Source organism: Odocoileus virginianus, chromosome 31 (genome assembly GCF_023699985.2).
Source record: "Odocoileus virginianus isolate 20LAN1187 ecotype Illinois chromosome 31, Ovbor_1.2, whole genome shotgun sequence".
NCBI classification, from domain to species: Eukaryota; Metazoa; Chordata; class Mammalia; order Artiodactyla; family Cervidae; genus Odocoileus; species Odocoileus virginianus.
This window is the reverse complement of record NC_069704.1, coordinates 778,664-799,529: the sequence shown is the minus strand read 5'-3', so window position 1 is coordinate 799,529 and position 20,866 is coordinate 778,664. Positions and strand designations below refer to the sequence as shown.

Genomic DNA, 20,866 nt, shown 5'->3' with positions numbered 1-20,866 from the left:
AAGTAATTCAAAAACGCATTTACGTAACTTTTAAAAAAGGATAAAGAAAATTCACTAAAATGTGGTTATTTTGGAGATCGTGGGTGGAAGGTTATTTTTATATTTCATGTGTAAGTAATTCATGGTAAAGCAACATTATTTTTCAAGTATAAAAGAAATGGAAAAAACACCATTTTATACATGGATGCCCCAGGTGGTTCCTTGAGGCTGTGGGCACATCTGCATGTCTCTTTTCTTTTTTTTCTTTTTTTTAATGTTAAATGACCTTATTTTCCCATTATATTAGACTGGAGTGATTATAAATTAAATCAGTGGATTTCCTGATTTAAAAACAAATTCAACTTAAGTTGCTGGTAATAACGAAATGTTAGGTGATAAAATTATGTAAGATTGTCCTGTCCGTTTGTCTGATATGTGGCATTAGATACATAAAACCTATAAAAATATTAGGTTCTAAAAATTGCCTAATCGGGGGGCTTCTGGTTCAAGATGGCAGAGTAGAGGGACGTGTAGAAGGACGTGGGCTCATCTCCTGTGAGGACACCAGAATCACAACTAGCTGTTGAACAGCCATTGACAGGAGAACACTGGAACCCACCAAAAAAGATACCCTGTGTCCACAGACGAAAAGATCACAGCGAGATGGTAGGAGGGATGCAAGCACGATCAAATCAGATCTCATGCCTGCAAGGTGGGCGGCCCACGACGTGGAGAACAGTGATACAGACAAGTTCTCCCGCTCTTAGGCAGACTCTGAGCCTCACGTCAGGCTCCCCGGCCTGGGGGTCTGACAAAGGGACTGGGTGTCCCCCGGGAGCCTGACCCTGAAGGCCAGCAGGATTTGGTTACAGGACTGGGGGAGACAGAGCCTAGTCCTGGAGGGCACACACAGAATCTTGTCTGTGCCAGGGTCTGGGCGAAAGGAGCAGTGACCCCACAGGAGACTGACCCAGGCCTGCCGGCCAGTGATGGAGGGTCTCCTGTGGAGGCGTGGGTCAGCAGGGGCTCCTCACAGGGACGGGGGTCCTAGCAGCAACTGTCCTGGAAAGGACCCCTTGGCGTCAGTCCCCATGGAGGTCACCACTAACCCTACCATAGAGCCTGTAGACCCCAGGCCGCTCGGCTCACAGGGCGGGGTCAGTGGGTAACTGGATTACATTTTTACTGAGCAAGACCCAGTTTTTCCCACCACCAGTCCCTCCCACCAGGAAGCTTACACGCGCCTCGTAGCCTCATCCACCAGAGGGCAGACAGAAGAAGCAAGAAGAACCACAGTTCGCAGCAGCTAGGACCAAAACCACATTCGCAGAAAGTTAACCATGATGAAAAGCTTTCATCCCAGATGAAGGGATAAGATAAAACCCCAGAAAAGCAACCAAATGAATTGTAGATAGGCAACCTTCCAGAAAAACAATGTAGAATAATGATACTGAAGATGATCCAGGATCTCAGAAACATAATGGAAAAGCTGTAAAAAAATGCTTCGCAAAGACCTAGAGGAATTAAAGAACAAACAGAGATGAAGACTGCTCTGGACGGAATCAGTAGCAGATTAACTGAGGCGGAAGAACAGATAAGTGACCTGGAGGACAGAATGGTGGAATCACTGCCACAGGACAGAATACAGAAAAGGAATGAAAAGAGATGAAGACAGCCTGAGACCTCTGGGACAGTACATGCACCAACATTTGCATTATAGGGGTCCCAGACGGAGAAGAGAGAGAGAAAGGACCTGAGAAAATATTTGAAGAAATAGCTGAAAAATTCCCTAACGTGGGAAAGGAATTAGTCAAGCAAGTCCAGGATGCATGGAGTCCCAGGCAGGATCAACCCAAGGAGGAACACACCGAGACACACAGTAGTCAAACTGACAGAAACCAAAGACAAAGATAAAATGTGAAAAGCAGCAAGGGAAAAATGACAGATAACAGACAGGGGGACTCCCATCAGGCTGTCAGCGGATTTCTCAACAGAAGCTGTACAAGCCAGAGGGAATGGCATGATATATTTGAAGTGATGAAAGAGAAGAACCTGCAACCAAGAATACTCTACCCAGAAAGACTCTCAGTCAGATTTGATGGAGAAATCAAAAGCTTTCCAGACAAGCGAAAGTTAAGAGAATACATATGTACCAAACCAGCTGTACAGCAAATGCTAAAGGGATTTCTGTAGTCAGGAAACACAAGAGAAGGAAAAAGACCCACACTAAATAAAGCCAAAACAATTAAGAACGTGGCAATGTTTTGCATTAATTGTCACATGTACCGATAATTGCGTTAACCGTAAATGGATTAAAGGCACCAGGCCGGCTGGGTGGCTGAGGATGTGTGCACAGATGCACTTCCGCATCACGCTACTTAACCCTAAACCCTGTGCACTTTTTATATTGTTAGGTTGATCATGTTTCCTTTAGGACTTGCTTGCAATTATAATTATCTTTTGTTTTTTGTCTGGCTGTTGATTGTGAAAACTGATAAACATTTGTTGCTATTATATTTTTGCTTATTACAATAATTATGTCACAATTGGTCCACAGAAAATAATAGAATTCTATATCACTGAAACTACCATTTAATAGAAAAACTTCTGAAAGTGAAAGTCGCTCAGTCTCGTCCGACTCTTTGAGACCCATGGACTATACAGTGCATGGTATTCTCTGGGACAGAATACTAGAGTGGGTAGCCTTTCCCTTCTCCATGGGATCTTTCCAACCCAGCGATCGAACCCAGGTCTCCCGAATTGAAGGCAGATTCTTCACCAGCTGAGTCACAAGGGAAGCCCAAGATTAATCACTCTTTAGAATCCAGATGCATAACAGAATTATCTTGGAATTTTTTGGAAACTACAAATGCCCAGTATCGCTGTCCTTCTCCAGGGCTCGGTGTGATCCTGGTGAGCAGCTGGACTGGCCTTTCACTTTATCTAGTTTGCTTCCCTTTTCCTGTTTCGCGGCAGTGCTCCCATTTCAGTTAGGTTACACTTCTTCACTTTTTCTTTGCCATCGCGCTCTCTCAAGCCGTTATGAAGCATACTAGAAAAGCTTTTGTGTAGATGTATATTATGTTAATATAGTATTTGTTTTGGAAAATTCATGAGTTTTTGCCTAGCTGACAAAATTACGACATTTTGATTCGACTCATTTGACTTCGTATGAAGAGAATGCAGATTTCTAATTTATATTCACTCAGAAACTTTGATACAGCTCCGTGAATTTGGCTTCTAGTATTACTGCTAAAAGTGATTAGTGATTTAAAAGTATTTGAGACTTGAAACTTCTATTCCAATTCTGAGAATATGAAAAAATACTGTGTTGAGAATGCTGTTTTTCAGGCATCTGCTGAGTTATGTGGCAGCCTGGATGGGAGGGGAGTTTGGAGGAGAAGGGATACATATGTATGACTGAATCCCATTTTGTCCACCTGAAACTACCACACATTGTTAATCAGCTATACTACAATGCAAAATCCAATTCAGTCTCTATTTGAGATCAGTGCCAGGAGGGGGGGTACACCCCGAGGAGGGGGTGCACCCGGAGGAGGGGTGTGCCCAGAACCGCGCGAAGGCAGCATCTCACCAAGGGCATTTTCAACCATGTTGAGTTTTCTAGAAGGCTTGTATATTTTGAAGGAAAATTTTACTGTTGAGTTAGTGCATGTTGTGGGTGACCTGGCCTGAGGCATTTTTAAAGATTTTAAAAGCTTGGTTGGAACAAAAGTTACTTAGCAAACTAAATGCTAAAAAAGTGAAATGCTACTAAGTGAAAAAGGAGTGAAGAGAGGACGGTGGAAAGGGAGTGGTAACTTCAGAGGAAGCAGGTTCAGGAGCCGTGCACGTGTGTGTGTGCGTGTGTGTGTATGCATGCGCCACGTGTGTATGTGTGAGCACAGCGTGCATGCACACAAGCTGGCTGTAGGATGTCTGATCCTTCCGTGAGAGTTAGGACGAGGGGCGGCAGAGCCTCGGGAGGCGAGTGGGCTGAGGTCCAGCAGCGGGAGGGCTGTCTGTCCCTCGGCAGGAGGCGTCACAGCATCCCCCGGTGGATAAAGCCCAGCAGGGCAGGGCGGCTGCTCAGTGGCCCTGAATTGGCCTCCCCGTCAGCTGATACTTTGCTAGAAGAACTTCGGAGTTTTCAGTTGCAGCTTCTTTGACCCTTTGTGGGGAATCCCATGATTCTAAAGCATCTTTCATGCAGTTTGAAAACAGCTTCTAGTAGAATTTGTGATAAAGAAGCCTAAGTTTTGGAGGGAAACATAGAAATAGCTCTGGAGCAGCGTCCGCGTTGCGGTGTCTGGTCTTTGTTCTCGGACCCGTGTGTGTCTGTGTTTGCTGGTAACCCACAACCTCCTGCCTCCTAGTTCCTGATGTCAGTCGGAACGGGGACCCGTTTGTGGCCACGTCCATCGTCGAAGCCATTGCGACTGTGGACAGGGCCATCAACTCCACGCGGACACACTTGTTTGACAGGTATGTGCAGAAGCAGTCAGCTGTGACCCGCGCGTGGGCTGGCTTTACAGGGGGTGTATGGTTCTGCACCAAGTTCTTACGCGTCTCCTGTCCTTAAAGCAGTGTTTTATTTTGAGAATCATGAACAGCATTGTGTTAACTTTTCTGGGGGCTAAGATAACAGAAAGGTGTGTCCTTTCCAAGCAGAAGCTGAGCTGTGATTCACAAATAGAACATTTTAGAAAACTTTTGACTCATTCCTTGGGCTTGTTACTCAGTGAGTTGGCAAAAACAAAGTATTTCTTAAGCCATTCATGCGTTTGCTCATCTTGGCAACCCCCAAGTGTTTTTGCTGTGTTTGAATTAAAATAGACTATCTGTGTTTTTTCAGTTGACGTAATGAATTATTCATGTTTAGTGTCTTTTGGTTTTGTTCCTTTGCTTTGTTGCCTTCCATGGAATAAGTAAGGTACGGTGCTTCGTGTCCCTAGAAATGTAGCCGTAGAAACAGGTAACCGCGGTGATTCTCGAGTGACTTCTGTCCCTGTCTTGCCTCCTCGCCACACCCACCCACCAGCCGCCCTCGCTCCCCGAATGATCTGCTGGCCCTGTTCCGGTATCCACGGGACCCCTACACGGTGGAGCAGGCCCGGGCCGGGGAGATCTTCGAGCGGACGCTGCAGCTGATCCAGGAGCATGTGCAGCACGGCCTGATGGTGGACCTCAATGGAACCAGTCAGTACCTGCGGCGCCATCCCCATGGCCCCTTCCCGGGCGGGTCCAGCCCACCTGGCCCCGCATCTGTGGCGAGCATTGTCACTGCGGTCGGCCTGAGCGGGGACAGTGCTGTGGTTTTCACAGGCCTGGTGGGAGAGCCGGTGGGGACGTGATGTGTGCTCAGCTTGGGGGGCCTGCTGGCCCTGGGCTCCGATCGTCAGGTCCTCTGGGCAGAGGGGAGCCCTGGGAGGCCCTGGGTCCCGGTTAGGGGTGCTAGGAAGGACGCTGGTGGAGCCTCAGCAGGTGCTGTGTGGATGTGGGGGGTCACGCCACCCTGCCCCTGCCCTTAGCATGCCCCTCGCCCCATGAGGCTCTGCGGGACCCAAGGGGGTGAGCACCCAGGCAGCGTGTGGGAGACAGCACTTCCCAGGCTGGCTCTTGGGCTCAGGAATGGGCTTCCTCAGGGCAGCTGTGACCGAGCCGGGGGCCACCCGAGCCTTCTGTCTGGGAGGCAGGAGCTGCCAGACTTTGGGGTCTGAGCCCAGTGCTGGATGCCAGCTGGCACTGGGAGCCCAGTGTCCTGTCCCTTCAAAGCTTCTCTGGGGCAGCCCACCTCCCCGAGTGTCTGATCGCCTCTCCCCCGGACAGAACAGACTGACCCCCGGCTCTTCACTGCCCTTTGTGTGGGTGTTTAGGACCCTGTCCTCTGCAGAGGGGCTCCGGCTCCCATTTCCTGTAAGTACAGGTCTAGTCAATCCTGCTGGGCTCTGAGATGCTCTGGATGTGTCCAGCCGTGTGGGGAGCATGGACGAGCGTGCAGCCCTGGGCGTCTGACCCGGGAGGGCCTGCGGTAGGACCAGGCGCTGGTGCGTCAGGTCCACTCCTGCTGGAACCTGCTCACCTCCCTGCCTTTCCCCTCCTGGGTCTCTGCACGAGTCGGGTCCAGCAGGCCCAGCCTCGGGTCGCTGAGCCGCGTCTCCCTCCCCCCCGACCAGGTTACCACTACAATGACCTCGTGTCCCCGCAGTACCTGAGCCTGATCGCCAACCTGTCGGGCTGCACGGCCCACCGGCGCGTCAACAACTGCTCGGACATGTGCTTCCACCAGAAGTACCGCACGCACGACGGCACCTGCAACAACCTGCAGCACCCCATGTGGGGCGCCTCGCTCACCGCCTTCGAGCGCCTGCTCAAGGCCGTGTACGAGAACGGCTTCAACACGCCGCGGGGCATCGACCCGGGCCGGCGCTACCACGGGCACCCGCTGCCCATGCCCCGCCTGGTGTCCACGGCCCTCATCGGCTCGGAGGTCATCACCCCGGACGAGCAGTTCACGCACATGCTCATGCAGTGGGGCCAGTTCCTGGACCACGACCTGGACTCCACGGTGGTGGCCCTGAGCCAGGCCCGCTTCTCCGACGGGCAGCACTGCAGCTCGGCCTGCAGCAACGACCCACCCTGCTTCTCCGTGGCCCTGCCGCCTGATGACCCGCGGGCGCGCAGCGGGGCGCGCTGCATGTTCTTCGTGCGCTCCAGTCCTGTGTGCGGCAGCGGCATGACGTCGCTACTCATGAACTCCGTGTACCCCCGCGAGCAGATCAACCAGCTCACGTCCTACATCGACGCCTCCAACGTGTACGGCAGCTCCGAGCACGAGGCCCGTGCGGTCCGCGACCTGGCCAGCCAGCGCGGGCTGCTGCGACAGGGCATCGTGCAGCGCTCCGGCAAGCCGCTGCTGCCCTTTGCCGCCGGGCCGCCCACTGAATGCATGCGGGACGAGAACGAGAGCCCCATCCCCTGCTTCCTGGCCGGCGACCACCGCGCCAACGAGCAGCTGGGCCTCACTAGCATGCACACGCTGTGGTTCCGCGAGCACAACCGCGTGGCCGCCGAGCTGCTGGCTCTGAACCCACACTGGGACGGCGACACGGTCTACCACGAGGCCCGCAAGCTGGTGGGCGCCCAGATGCAACACATCACCTACCAGCACTGGCTGCCCAAGGTGCTGGGCGAGGCGGGCATGAAAATGCTGGGCGAATACCGCGGCTACGACCCGGGCGTCAACGCCGGCATCGTCAATGCCTTCGCCACGGCCGCCTTCCGCTTCGGCCACACGCTCATCAACCCCGTGCTGCAGCGGCTGGACGAGGACTTCCGGCCGCTGGCGCTGGGCCACGTGCCGCTGCACAAGGCCTTCTTCTCCCCCTTCCGCATCGTCAACGAGGGCGGCATAGACCCGCTGCTCCGCGGCCTGTTCGGCGTGCCCGGCAAGATGCGCGTGCCGTCCCAGCTGCTCAACACGGAGCTCACGGAGCGGCTCTTCTCCATGGCGCACACGGTGGCGCTGGACCTGGCTGCCATCAACATCCAGCGCGGCCGCGACCACGGCATCCCGCCCTACCACGAGTACCGCGTCTACTGCAACCTGTCGGCCCCCCACACTTTCGAGGACCTGAAGAACGAGATCAAGAGCCCCGAGATCCGGGAGAAGCTGCAGCGGTGGGTGTGGGGGCCGTGGGGGCGGGGGGCGAGCTCTCGGGAGCCGAGGTTCCATCCCTGCCGGCCGAGCCGGGGAGGGTGGGGTGGAGTCTGGAGTTAGAGGGTGGAGTGGAGTCTGGAGTTAGAGACGGGGGTGCTGCTGAGTGCACGCACCGGCCCCAGGTGCTGGCAGGACGATGAGTCCTGAGCCCTGAGGCTTGTCCATGTCCCCCGGGTCCCTGCCCCCCGTTAGGGGGCAGCTTCAGCCCTTCCCAGGAGAGATGTCGCCGGGCTGGGGGGACAGAAGTGTGAGGAGATGTGCTGCACGGGGCAGGGTCCCCGGGAAGCCCTGGGCAGCCCGTCCTCCCAGGGGCAAAGCAGTGGCCGAACTCGGCCTCGTCAGGCCTGCTGAAAGGAGCTTCCCGCCGCGCCGCCCTGGTCCCCAGGCCCTGTGCGTCCAGACTGTGCAGTGACTGAGCTCTGCAGAACCACCACCCTCTCTGCTGGTGTCCACCTGGCTCCTCCAGTCGTGTGTCTCATGTCGTTTGTTGCGGCGTTTCTGAGCTGGTCTCTAGTGGAGGTGACCACCCACAGGGACCCCTCGCAGCCGCTGGTCCGCTGGTCACTGTGCGTGTGCAGGAGGTTCTCAGGTTTGAAAGAGTCGTTTTAGAAAGAAAAAAGATACTTTGTTGAAAAGGCTCACTCTGGGTGCGCTCCGGACTCTCCTGTTGTGTAGAAGGTGGGCCGCTGGCTCCTAAGTTACACGCTTAACCCTGAGGCTCAGCCGTGCTCCTCTGGGGCTGGGCTGGTGCTTTCAGGGGAAAGTGGTGCCTTACTCACGATTCGCTGCAGATTGTAAGTAACTGGGCATCATCATCTGCTAAGCTCAGCATGTTCCAGCCTTGGTTTAAATCACAGTGTCAGGTGGCCGGGTTCCTGGGCAAACGCGCTCCTGTACAAGACCTTTCGTCACAGGGCTGCTCCGCAGGGGTGTGGATGGTCTGTGCCTTTCACGCTTGAGCATCCTCTGTTGTTCTCATCCAGATGGACAAGGTCGCTTTCCCGGTGTGTGTCCCTTGCCCAACTTACATCACTGACACGCGAAGGACCTGCTCTCCAGCCTGGCCCTGCTGGGGGTCGGGGGACCCGGGCCGAGTGCATGACCCGCCCACCCGGGGGTCCCGTGTCTCCGCTCCCCCACATTAGGCCCGACTCAGAGTGGGAGTGAGAGGGGTGTCCCGGAAGAGAGACGACGCGGGACAGCAGGTCCCAGCCTCAGCCCACGAGCCCGTCAGGGAAGGGAGGCCTTTAAACGGAGCTTCAGGAGCGAGTGCTCCCAGCTGTGTTAGTGGCGTCTGATCAGATCTACCTCCAGCAGCCTGGAGTGAGTGGAGAGCGACCTGGGCTGGGGGCTGTGATCGGGCAGGTGCCATGTCTCTGGGTCTGCACCCCCAGCGTGGGGGCCTCCCGTGCAGGCCAATCGTTCAGGTGGGGACAGATGGGGGAACTCCACCTAGGAACGGGGTGTCTCCTCTGGGAAAAGCCCCCTCAGGCCGAGAACAAACTCGCCTGGCTCTGTCTGACAATTTCCATCTGAACCGAAGTTCAGTGTGAAGGTCCTTGAACTTGGGGGCGGTGAGGGCGGCCTCACGCTGACCCCACTCCCGAGAATAGCAGCTCTGCAGATGGCCCTGCCAGCCCTTGCCCAGGGTCAGCATCCCGGGTCCGAGGAGGTGAAAGAGGCGTCTCGGTTATAGGACGAGTAGGACTTGGAAGAGGTTGGCGAGAGAGCTTGTTCTTGACTGTTTAAACCTTGCTGACTTCGTCTTTTGTACAGTGTCCATTCGTAAGTGATTTCCTCACAGGAAATACATTTTCAGTGTTGGGTAGAATGCCAGCATCTTTGGAGTGTGTGTCTTCAGCTGTTCGTAGCTTTGTCTTCACATGCATCTACGACAGGAACTTTGGAACGTTTACGCTAAGACGTCAGGTTGTCTCTGAGTGGTCAGGAAGGTTTTGTTTTAATTTCCTTCCCTGTGTTTTCTGGGCTTCTCTAAACTTTGTATAATAAATAACTTGTGTGTGTACTTTATCATGTGTGTATAAACAGGAAGCGGGAATGTTTCTTTAATATACGACTGACATGCTTTAAAGAAAGAGCTGGATTGTCATTGTTAAATGAAGGTCTGAATCACATCAAATTGTGATGGAGAACAGCATGAGGCCTTTTCATTCTTGCCATGCTCTTCACCGCGTCAGGATGGCCAGGCAGTCCAGGGCGCTGGTTCGGTCGCAGCCTTCCCTGGAGGCGTGTGTTCGAATCCCACTTCTGACAGCACGCGTCCTGGGCTTCCCTGGTGGCTTAGACGATAACAAATCTCTCTGCCATGTGGGAGTCAGTCCCAGGTTCCATCCTGGGTTGGGAAGATCCCCTGGAGGAGGGCGTGGCAACCCCCTGCAGTGTCCTTGCCTGGAGAACCCCATGGACAGAGGAGCCTGGTGGGCCACAGTCCACGGGGTTGCAGAAGGTCAGACACGACTAAAGCGACTAGCTAGAGAAGGGAACGGCGGCCCACTCCAGTATCCTTACCTGGAGAATCTCATGGACAGAGGAGCCTGGTGGGCTGCAGTCCGCGGGGTCACAGAAGGTCAGACACGACTAAAGCGACTAGCTAGAGAAGGGAACGGCGGCCCACTCCAGTATCCTTACCTGGAGAATCTCATGGACAGAGGAGCCTGGTGGGCTGCAGTCCGCGGGGTCGCAGAAGGTCAGACATGACTAAAGCGACTAGCTAGAGAACGGAACGGCAGCCCACTCCAGTATCCTTACCTGGAGAATCTCATGGACAGAGGAGCCTGGTGGGCTGCAGTCCGCGGGGTTGCAGAAGGTCAGACATGACTAAAGCGACTAGCTAGAGAAGGGAACGGCGGCCCACTCCAGTATCCTTACCTGGAGAATCTCATGGACAGAGGAGCCTGGTGGGCTGCAGTCCGCGGGGTCGCAGAAGGTCAGACATGACTAAAGCGACTAGCTAGAGAAGGGAATGGCAGCCCACTCCAGTATCCTTACCTGGAGAATCTCATGGACAGAGGAGCCTGGTGGGCTGCAGTCCGCGGGGTTGCAGAAGGTCAGATATGACTAAAGCGACTAGCTAGAGAAGGGAACGGCGGCCCACTCCAGTATCCTTACCTGGAGAATCTCATGGACAGAGGAGCCTGGTGGGCTGCAGTCCGCGGGGTTGCAGAGGGTCAGACACGACCACACGCCTGGCGCTCCCCGGGCCCCAGCGCTGAGTCTGAGGCTCCGCTCCGTCTCGCAGGCTGTACGGCTCCCCGCTCAACATCGACCTGTTCCCGGCCCTCATGGTGGAGGACCTGGTGCCTGGCAGCCGCCTGGGACCCACCTTGATGTGTCTGCTGAGCACGCAGTTCAAGCGCCTTCGGGACGGGGACAGGTAAGCCCCCGGGAGCTCAGCAGGTGCCCCGTGCAGGGGTGTTCCCGGAAAGTGGCAGTGCTGGCGCGGCGGTGACCGCTGCTGCTCTTAGTGTGGGCTTCTCGTCTCTGCGTTTCGGGTCGCTCAGAGCACTGTCACCAAAGCACGTGACTCTCACGTCTGTGTCGTGAGCGGAGCTGAACGTGAGGACGGTCTTAACCGGCTCCTGGGGCTGCGGCCTCGCCGGCTCTCTCTGACCTCGCTCTCGCCCCGGGGACGCAGGCTGTGGTACGAGAACCCGGGGGTCTTCACTCCGGCCCAGCTCACCCAGATCAAGCAGGGCTCGCTGGCCCGCATCGTATGCGACAACGCCGACAACATCACGCGTGTGCAGAGGGACGTGTTCCGAGTGGCCGAGTTCCCCCACGGCTACAGCAGCTGCGACGAGATCCCCCGGGTGGACCTCCGGGTGTGGCAGGACTGCTGTGAAGGTGGGCTCGGGTTCCCGTCCGCCCCTGACAGCTGGGCGGAGCACAGGCTGGGGTCAGCACAGCGGGGGAAGCAGGCGGAGACAGGGGTCCCCGGCGGGGGGAAGGCGGTCAGCCCTGAGCGTCCACTGGGCAGTGTTGTGGACCGTGAAAGCGGTGAGTGACGGCGACGAGTGTGTGAAGCCACGAGACAGGAGTTGGTGTGAGGGCTAAGGTGCTCAGTGACAGAGACGGAAAGCAGAACGTTGATGCAGTAAGTGCCCAGTTTCCCTGGGGAACCGCCCATGTGCCTGCATTTGATGGCCCGCCTGTTATTTGTACCTGCGGCTTCCCCGGTGGCTCCGTGGTAGAGTCCACCTGCAGTGCAGGAGACTCTGGTTGGATCCCTGGGTTGGGAAGGTCCCCTGGAGGCGGGATAGGCTGCCCGCTCCAGTGTTCCTACCTGGGGAAGCCCGTGGACAGAGGAGCCTGGTCTGGTGCCTGTGGTCCATGGGGTCGCAACACAGTTGGACACAACTTAGCGACTAAACAGCAAGATATCTGAACCTGCAGATAAAAGATGAACAAGAAACATACGAAAAGTGTGTCAGACATACGTTGATTTTTTTAAATGGGTGCTGTGTGTCCTGAATGCCTAGAATAACGTATGTGTGCAGAGAGATGTGCTGTAAGCACTTCTGAGGAAGCACGGGGCGATGGCAGGTACCTGCAGGCCTCTGGGAGCCCGAGACGCCCGTTTCTGGACGTGCCTTCCCGGTTGCTCAGGGGCCACTGCCCCGCAAGACTCCTGCTCTGCATTCTGGGTCGCGGCTAACCTTGACTGCACATTCTAGTTTGAATGTAGTTTGGCTTTATTCAAACTGTGATCAGAGGCCCAGGAAACACTGCAGCGGGGAAACTCTGAGGGCCCATTACTGTGGTGAGATCACGGGGCTGCAAGCCCGGGGTGACCCCACAGGTCAAGCAGCCGCAGATGAGGTGGCCCTGAGCCCCAGCCCTTGCTCCGCCTGCTGGTGGACACCAGGTGCAGAATCCAGTTTGCTCTTCCGTGTCTTCTTTCTGAAGAAGTCCTGGCTAGGTCGTTCTCATTAGTAATTGGTCTTAATTTGCTGTTATTTTCATTAGTAAATATTGAAATCTGGGTTGATACACATTCTGTGTATGGGTGTGATGGGAGTCTTTGTGACTTCTCCTCTGCCCGTATATGATGTATGTATAATGCATGATATATAATATGCTAAATGTATATGTATGTGATGAATGTGATTTACAATGTTGTAGAATTCACTTAAAGTTTGAAGTTTTGCTCTGTATATGCCCAAGTTTGCAAAGCATTTAATTCTTATTTTTATAGCTCTTGGGAACTTGGGAACTTGTTTTTCTTTCTTAAAAAAAAAAATACTTTTTAAGGTTGCAACAGTTTTCCACATATATGGCAAAGAATTTCATTTTTATGTTTGCAGAAAGCAGTTCTATTTGAAAATCACAGGGAAAAGCCAGTTCTTCTTAGACACAGAAACTCCATTTTCTGATGAAGCTGTAGCAGACTCCCTGAGGCTGTCGAGGAAGGAATGAATTCAGCTTTGCTGTTTTTTGCCCCCACACCCAAGTCCCTGATCCAGACTTGTCCTCTGTCCGTGCCCAGGCCTCTTCAGCTGGGCAGGCAGAGATGGAGGTGCTTGACATAGCTCTGCCCTCCTTTTATCTGGATTCTTCTCCTCTTAGCTGTCTAGCGTAGCCCTGAGGTGACACAACTTGAAGAACTGCTTTAAGAGCTTTATCTGTTTTTCTTTTAGTCCAAAAGTCACACCTAAAAAGTGGCAGGAAAAAGAGTTCAGTTTGACAGGACCAGATGTAGATTGCTGTTGAGGTTTCACTTCCCTGAGTGTGAAAGGGCCGCTCGACACAGCTTTGAGCTGCGTCTCTCAGTCATGTTTTTGTTTAATCCAAGTATGGAATTAGCTCATGTGGGAAACCCAAGAAGCTCCATCTGGGAACATCTTTTTCTTTCGATCAAAGTGATTAATTTCATCTTCTCTGTGGGCTGATGAGTCATAGAGACGAATACACACCCGTGTTCCATTTTGAAATAATTGTAGAAATTACTGAAATAGTACCAAAGTCTCCTGGGTGGGGCAGGACGGCACGCGTGTGCTCCACTGGGGGGCTGGGCTGTGGAGCCCTTGGGGGAGCAAGGGGGGGTCACGGGCTCCAGGCCCCTCGCCCAGGGTAGTGGGGAGGTGAGTGCAAGGCGCCGCCACCCCCTGCAATGTGAGCGCCTCTAGCGCCCTTCAGGAGGGATGGTTCTCGCCCAGACGTCCTTGGTTCTTGATGTCCTTCGTGAGAGTAGCCGACCCTGATGTGTGTACATTTTGCTCACAGACTGCAGAACCCGGGGCCAGTTCAACGCCTTCTCCTACCACTTCCGAGGCAGGCGGTCTCTTGAGTTCAGCTACCAGGAGGATGAGCCAGCCAGGGAGACAGGGCCCGGGAAGGTGCCAAGGTACGTCTGAGCCCCCAGCTGGCCCTCGGGCCTGCAGGGTGCCCTGTGCGTCTGCCCGCCCACGCACAGCCCGGGAGCCCACACTGGCAGCTCCATCACTGAGCGCCCCTTGCTTCTCCAAGCAGAGCCGGGAAGCCCCGGGCACCTCCCAGTAACGGCACAGATGCCTCCTTGGAGCAGCTGCAGGGGCCGGGGACCAGCGACTTCCGGGAGTTTGTCCTGGAGATGCAGAAGACCATCACGGACCTCAGGAAGCAGGTGGGTGGCTCCCTGACACCCCCCCCCCCGGCCCCGGCCCCCCATCCTCCAGTCCAGCCTGCGTGTCTCCCTCCGTGGCTGTGAGGAGAGTGATGTTGGGGCAGCCCTTCATCCTCAGCCCTGGAGCCTCAGCGAGGCCACGTTTCTCTCTCTGCTTTGGGCGTGACTCTGGCCAGGCCCCAGGGAGCCGCTCTTGGGCTTCCAGGCCTGGGGGTCCTCGGCATGAGAAGGGGTGCAGTGTCCCCTGGGACACTGCCTAGAGCGGCCACGGAGCCCACACTCCGCTCGCGGCTCACCGTCAGGGCCGTGCAGAATTCAGGCCTTGAGTCCTGCCCAGAGCTGCCCCTCCAGAGACGCCGGTTAGACCCCTGCTCCCAGAGGCGTGGGGTTTGACGGAGGTCAGGTCCCCGTGGATGGTGGGGAGCCGCTGCATATCTATGGGAGGGTCCTGGGCCCGTCCCCGGGGTCTGCAGACGGCGACGCCACCCCACGCCAGGGCACATACAGGGGTCGCCCTGTGCGTTCACGTGGTGGGAGTGGGAAGTGAGGTGTCAGGCTGAGACGTCCACAGATCTCAGAAGGTCATGCTGAGGGGGGTTTCTGATGCTGGAGGCCCCTCCCGCCTGTGGGAGCTTCGATCCTCAGCTCGGGGGAATCAGCATCTTCTGTTCAGCCTCCGCAGCCGCTGTGTGTCTGCCCTGCGGTGTCTCCTCTGCCCGGGGGGACCCTGGTTGCTGGCTGGGGCCCGGGCAGACTGCCCTGCGGCGTCTCCTCTGCCCGGGGGAGCCCTGGGTGCTGGCTGGGGCCCGGGCAGACTGCCCTGTGGTGTCTCCTCTGCCCGGGGGACCCTGGGTGCTGGCTGGGGCCCGGGCAGGAAGCACCCCCTGTGCCTGGAGCCTGAGACGCAAACCCATACAGGCCCTGAGCCAATGGCACAGGCTGTCCCGAGGGCCCAGCCGCGGGGGCTGCACCCACCGCAGGATTGGTGCCTGCGTCCATGAGGCCGGACCCCCAACCCCCGGGAGGGGGCAGAGGGCAGGGCGGGGGTCAGACCACTCTGCTCCGACGGGTCGGGCGGCCCGAGGACAGGAAGGAGGCGGGCTGGGCGGTGAGAGCCGCCCCCACCCCAGTGCCTCTCCTGGACCTGTTTCAGCGGTTGGGCAGGTGGGGCTCTCCCCGCTCAGGTGCCCCCGAGGGAGACGGGCGGAGCTGTTTGGCAGTCACGACCAGGGCCCAAGGGCCCCCAGTCACCGTTAGCCCCTCAGCGCTGCCCCCAGCAGGGCTGATGTGCCGTTGGGCTCCAGAGCGGTCTCAGCCCAGCACTGCTTTGAGAAGCCGCTGAGAATGTTTCTCTTGCCCAGACCTGAGCCCGCCTCCTCTTTGCTCCTGCCTGTGGGTCCTCTCCTCTTTAGGCACTGCTGGACCACATTTCCGGCCCAGGCACTTCTGGCCTCACACACGGGGCTGCTGGGGGCATCAGGCGGTTGTCATGCAGGTTTGGGACACGCTTGAAGATCCAGGAAGGGACTTTGGGGTCTCTCTTGGCCCCGTCATCTCTCTCGGATATGGGGTCTCTCTTGTCTGTCCTGAGACGTCATCTCATGTGGCGGAGCGGGAGCGGGCGCTGAGCTGCGTCCGAGCGCCCGGGCGTCTGCTTTGCTGCAGATAAAGAAACTCGAGTCTCGGCTCGGCGCAGACTGCGTGGATGCAGATGGCAGCTCGTACGCGGACGGGGCTGAGTGGACTCGGGATCCCTGCACCACCTGTGAATGCCGCGTGAGTGTGCTCCCGGGCAGGCCCCGGGGATCGGAGGTCTCAGCTGTGGGGTCCCCTCCCTCTTCCCTCGGGAGCTGGGGCTCTCCTCCCGGAGCCGTACGTAAAGGTTGATGGGGACCCCGCTCCCCCTGCTCAGCACGGGAGTGCCCACACGAGCGAGGAAGGGCGGCTCCCTGTCTCCGAGCGAGTGGGTGGAGCGGGCAGTGGGGGCCTCGGGGGCAGGCCTGGGGGTGGCCCTGCCCTAGAGGAGCTTCAGGGTGGAGTTGGGAGCCAGGTGGGGACTGGTCTGTTCCCCTGGACGGGCAGAGCAGCAGTCTGGCGTCCCTGGTTTGGACACAGCCCTGCCACCCAGCTCCTCCATAGGCAGCCTGGTCAACATGCAGGGACGTGATCCCTGGGGCCCCCAGGGCGAGGCTGTGCAGGGGGCTGACAGCCCAGGGCCTGGGGACGGCAGGGGAGCCTCCGGAAGGAGCGGGGTGTCCGCTGTGGAGGAGAGTCAGCCGCCCTTTAACCCCAGAACCCCCCCAGGAGGCCAGCCCAGCGGGACGGGCACAGCCGGGGCAGCTCCCAGGGCTGACGGCTCTGTGCTCTCCCCTCCAGGATGGGCAGGTCACCTGCTTTGTGGAGACTTGCCAGCCAGCTGACTGCCCAGCGCCCGCCAGGGTCAGTGGAGCCTGCTGCCCCGTGTGCTCCAGAGACTCCACGGGGAAGCAGCCCTGAGCGTCTGCGAGCCCGGAGCTTCTCCTGGCCCCGGGAGCTAGGTCGCGCAGGTGCCGGGGCAGCAAGGCTGGGAGGCGGGGGCCACGGCTCAGAGCCGTGCGAGCTCACCCGGGGACCCCCAGCCTGAGCGTTCACCGGCAGACCGCGGGGCAGACGCGTGTCCTGACTCGATCTTAAGGTTTCTCAGGTTTCTATTTAATTTTTTTAATGAAAAATTGGTGCTACTATTAAATTGCACAGTTCAATCATTTAGGCTCCTAATTGATTTCACCTAGTATCACCGTTTCTTCTCAACTGAAAGTTAGTCCCGCTGGGTTCCGGCGCCAGGAGCCTGCAGAGCGGAGCCGGCGGCAGAGGGACGCAGGATTTGAAAGAGAATCCGTCCCTGGCAAACAGAACAGTCTGCACGGACGTGGGGCGGCAGTGCAGGCGGCCAGCGTGGGCCCCCGCGCCCCCTCCCTCGGCCCCTGCCGCTCCGCGGGCCCCGCCGCCTGTGACCCCGACTCCACGCAGCCCGGAAGGTTTGAAGCCGCCGCGCTCCCCCGTGACCGGCGCACACGCTGCCGGGTGTGGACCAGGCGGGACGGCGCCCCATCCGCACCAGCATCGCCCACGGCACGGGCACCCTGCTCCGCCGCCCGGCTTCACCCGCCGGAGTCCACGGCCGAGCCGCCACGCTCTCGATCCCTGTTCCGACGGGAGGAACACGCGTGTCGGGGACTTTCTGACTTCAGGTTGTCAGAGTCCGTTCAAGAAAAGCAGCCGGTCCGTATACCTCATTTGTATCTCTGCCGCGTGTGATGGTTGATGAAATTTCACGCAGGTTTTAGCTTTGGATACGGCAGAAACCGCTCGTCCATGCCGCTCAAGTTCCCGTAGGGCTCAGTGAGAAACAACTTCCATACCTCATGGCCTCTGTCTTTTTACTCGACCGGAACCTCCTGTTTGGTTCCAAATGCAAATGGTCTGTGTTCTGGAAAACAGGTCCCTGGATCTCCTGCTCTGTTCTCGGACCTGAGTGCAGGGTGCAGACATGGTGCCCGCCCGCGCTTCCTACGGGAGACCCTCTGGGACCCTGGCCGGCTCGGTCCATGTGGGCGAGTCTGGAGTTGGTGGTACCGTGTGGAGCCTGTCATGGGTGGGGAAGAGGAGGCAGGTCTCCAGGCGGCGTCCAGCAGGTGCCGGGCACTTTGAAAGCTGGGTTCTGGCCCAGCCCTCCTCCCCGCAGCAGGAGACCCCAGTGCCTGCGGGGCTGCGTTCCAGCCGGGGGGCGGGCAGCGGCTTTCCACACGGGCGGCTGGACTTGTGAGCGCACATCACTGGTGATCAGATCAGTACAAGCTCCAGGGTTCCTGGGCACAGGGCTCCTCTTCACATAGCAGGGCAGACGGGGCAGATAATCAGACCGTGGCACCCATCTCTGCAGACAGGAAATGGTTCACTTTGTCTGAGGCGGATGGTTACGTACGTTGCTCAGGTATGAGATCCCACCTTCTGGAGCGTGTGGAGTCTGGAGGCGCCCGAGGTTGAGCGGTGGCTTGATGCAGAGGACGCGGGGACTGGGATGGCTTTGTCTAACGCGCCGGGTGGCCTTCTGAGTCACCGGGACGCTCTGCGGCTGGGGATGGGCCGGCCGCGCCCTCCAGCGGCCCCCGCGGAGGACGCGGTGTGTACAGACTCACTGGCCCTTCTAATCAGATGTTGGCCAGCAGCAAGTGCCTTTCTTCTGTTCATTGTAATCAGCCCGTCACCAAAGAGACGTTTGCACTATGTAACAATGCCTTTCAGTTCCAATAAACGGGCCACGTTTCCAAACAGAGCGTGGGTCTTCCTTTCCTGAGCCGATCGGGAGGCAGGTCCCCGAGGGGCTGGGCCCTTCGTAGAGAAACGGGAAAGGGGGAGGGGAACTCGGGGATACTCGAGGAGGACTCGTCTCTCCTCCCCTGGCTGGGTGCCGTCCTGGGGACCGAGCTGGCCTCCTTGTTGAGAGTCTCGGGCGGGTCGGGGCGAGCTCCCAGGAGAAAGCTGCAGCCCCTGCCCCACCACCCGACGTTTCTGGCTCTGTGGCTGGAAATGTGTGGTTGTGGACAGCTGTCCAGCCCATGGTGCCCTGGGCCCAGGCGGGATACAGGATGGGGTCCTGAAGGGACCTGGAAGTCATAGGAGGGGTCTTTGCAGGAACATCATGACCATTCATGGAAATATGAGAAAAAAATAGGTCAGGGGAAGATTAAGTATTGACATTTTTTAAGTTGCCAAATCTTTCAGAGCTTGTAAGAAGACCCCTTGAACTTTCATAGTCGTGCTGAGCCCGCGTCACTGATGGTCTCCTGGGGGTCTCGCGGGTCATAGACGGGGTGGGGAGAAGGGCTCAGCTCTTTCTTCCAGTGACAGATGTCACGTGATGTTTCTGTGTGAGGTGAGTACACTTCCCTGCACGTGCGCTTGGGTGTTTCAGGATCGCCGGGAGCTGGAGCCCCGAGACTCAGGTGGGGCGGCTGCAGAACGGCGTGTGGGTGAAAGGTCAACAAATGCTGGCCGAGAGGGACGCAGGGGCCAGACTGTGGGCCTGTAGCCCGGCCAGGCAGACGTCCCCGCACTTCCTCGAGACCAGCCCCGTGCCAGCCGCGTGCCCGCCGCCCCAACGCAGTCAGGGCTGAGGCTTCTGGCCCTGGAAGGACAGCAGGCTGAGCTGGGGGGTGAGGGAAGAGCCGCCTTCGACCTGGTTCTGAGCAAGCCCAGTGGTGGGGCGCAGCTCCCACCCCTGGGGCGCGGGGCACCTGGGTTTCACGGTCCACGCCGCTCACCTGAAGCTGCTTCAGCCCGAGGCTGGTCCCAGGGGATAGGGGGTCAGCTCACTGGCCCACCTGAGCTCAGCTGCTCGCCACCCGGCAGTCACCAGGAGACAGATCAGGCCCCTGCCTGGTCAGTGGTTGACGGAGAGCCAAGAGCCATGTGCCATTTTAACGGAAAGAAGGTGGATGCTGTAAAATTGGCAAAAGTCATTTGTGTCTTGCTTTATTTTTGTTTTTTGTATATTGCTTTAGAAAATAAGGAGAGAGATTGATATAAAAAACCAACAGGGAGATTAGATTGCAGGCGGAAATCAGAAAGAGGCACATGAAGCGCTTTTGAGATGACCATGAAAAGTGAAACAGTGAAAGTGCTGCTCACTCAGTCGTGTCCAACTCTGCGACCCCATGGACTGTAGCCCGCAAGGCTCCTGTCCTGGGATTCTCCAGGCCAGAAGACTGGAGTGAGTTGCCATTCCCTTCTCCAGGAGATCTTCCCCACCCAGGAATGGAACTTGGATCTCCTGCATTGAAGGCGGATTCTGTACAATCTGAGCCACCACGAAAGCCCTTTTCCTTCATCTTTGAGATCATTATGACAACATCTAACTTCCTGGTCTTGGTGGTTTTCATGAGTTTCTTTATAATAATTTATTAAGCTGTCAATTCACTTTTAGGTATTTTTTGCATGTTTTATTTCATAATAAAAATCTGAAGTCATTAGAAAGATATTGCAGGTTTCAGCAATTTCAACAACTGGGAAGCAGATATGTCTCTGTACTTTCAATTTTCTTATAAGCCTAACAGCTCCTTTAAAATATAAGGTCTTCATTTAAAGAAAAAGGAGAATGTATGGAAACATACCTAGTGCCTTCTTAAAATATTTGCAGCTATTTCCTGTGGGGAAAAATGTGTGCTCAGGACCATAAATGGGGCTTCCCAGGTGTCTCAGCTGTAAAGACTCCACCGGCCAGTGCAGGAGACGCAGGTTTGCTCTCTGAGTCGGGAAGGTCCCCTGCAGGAGGGCACAGCAGCCCCCTCCAGGGTTCTTGCCGGAGAAGCCCGTGGGCGGAGGAGGCTGGCGGGCTGCCGTCCACGGGGCCGCAGAGAGTTGGACACGACTGACTGGCTGAGCGCACATGCAGTGACATAAACTGTTGTATTCCATCTGCCAGAAGATTCTTTCGTGTGCCTAGTGAATTACCACAACGCATCTTAAATGTATTTAGGGGGGAAGAAAGGTTTCTCTGACAAAGT

The 20,866-nt window shown here is 56.8% G+C and overlaps 1 protein-coding gene across 3 annotated transcripts in view; it reads left to right on the top strand.

Annotated features, from left to right (window-relative positions):
• PXDN (peroxidasin) overlaps positions 1 to 18,636 on the top strand; it is a 67,444-nt gene extending 48,808 nt beyond the window's left edge. For 2 of the 3 annotated variants that reach the window (XM_070459141.1, XM_020900020.2), the window contains 9 exons: positions 4,356 to 4,464; positions 5,021 to 5,178; positions 6,156 to 7,659; positions 10,959 to 11,093; positions 11,355 to 11,563; positions 13,943 to 14,063; positions 14,189 to 14,321; positions 15,987 to 16,097; positions 16,698 to 18,636. In XM_070459141.1, coding sequence (XP_070315242.1) covers positions 4,356 to 4,464; positions 5,021 to 5,178; positions 6,156 to 7,659; positions 10,959 to 11,093; positions 11,355 to 11,563; positions 13,943 to 14,063; positions 14,189 to 14,321; positions 15,987 to 16,097; positions 16,698 to 16,817 — 2,600 coding nt within the window. In that variant the 3' untranslated portion in view covers positions 16,818 to 18,636. The remainder of the gene's footprint in view (positions 1 to 4,355; positions 4,465 to 5,020; positions 5,179 to 6,155; positions 7,660 to 10,958; positions 11,094 to 11,354; positions 11,564 to 13,942; positions 14,064 to 14,188; positions 14,322 to 15,986; positions 16,098 to 16,697) is intronic. The other variant, XR_011484901.1, reaches the window with a different exon arrangement.
• The last annotated feature ends 2,230 nt before the right edge of the window (positions 18,637 to 20,866 follow it).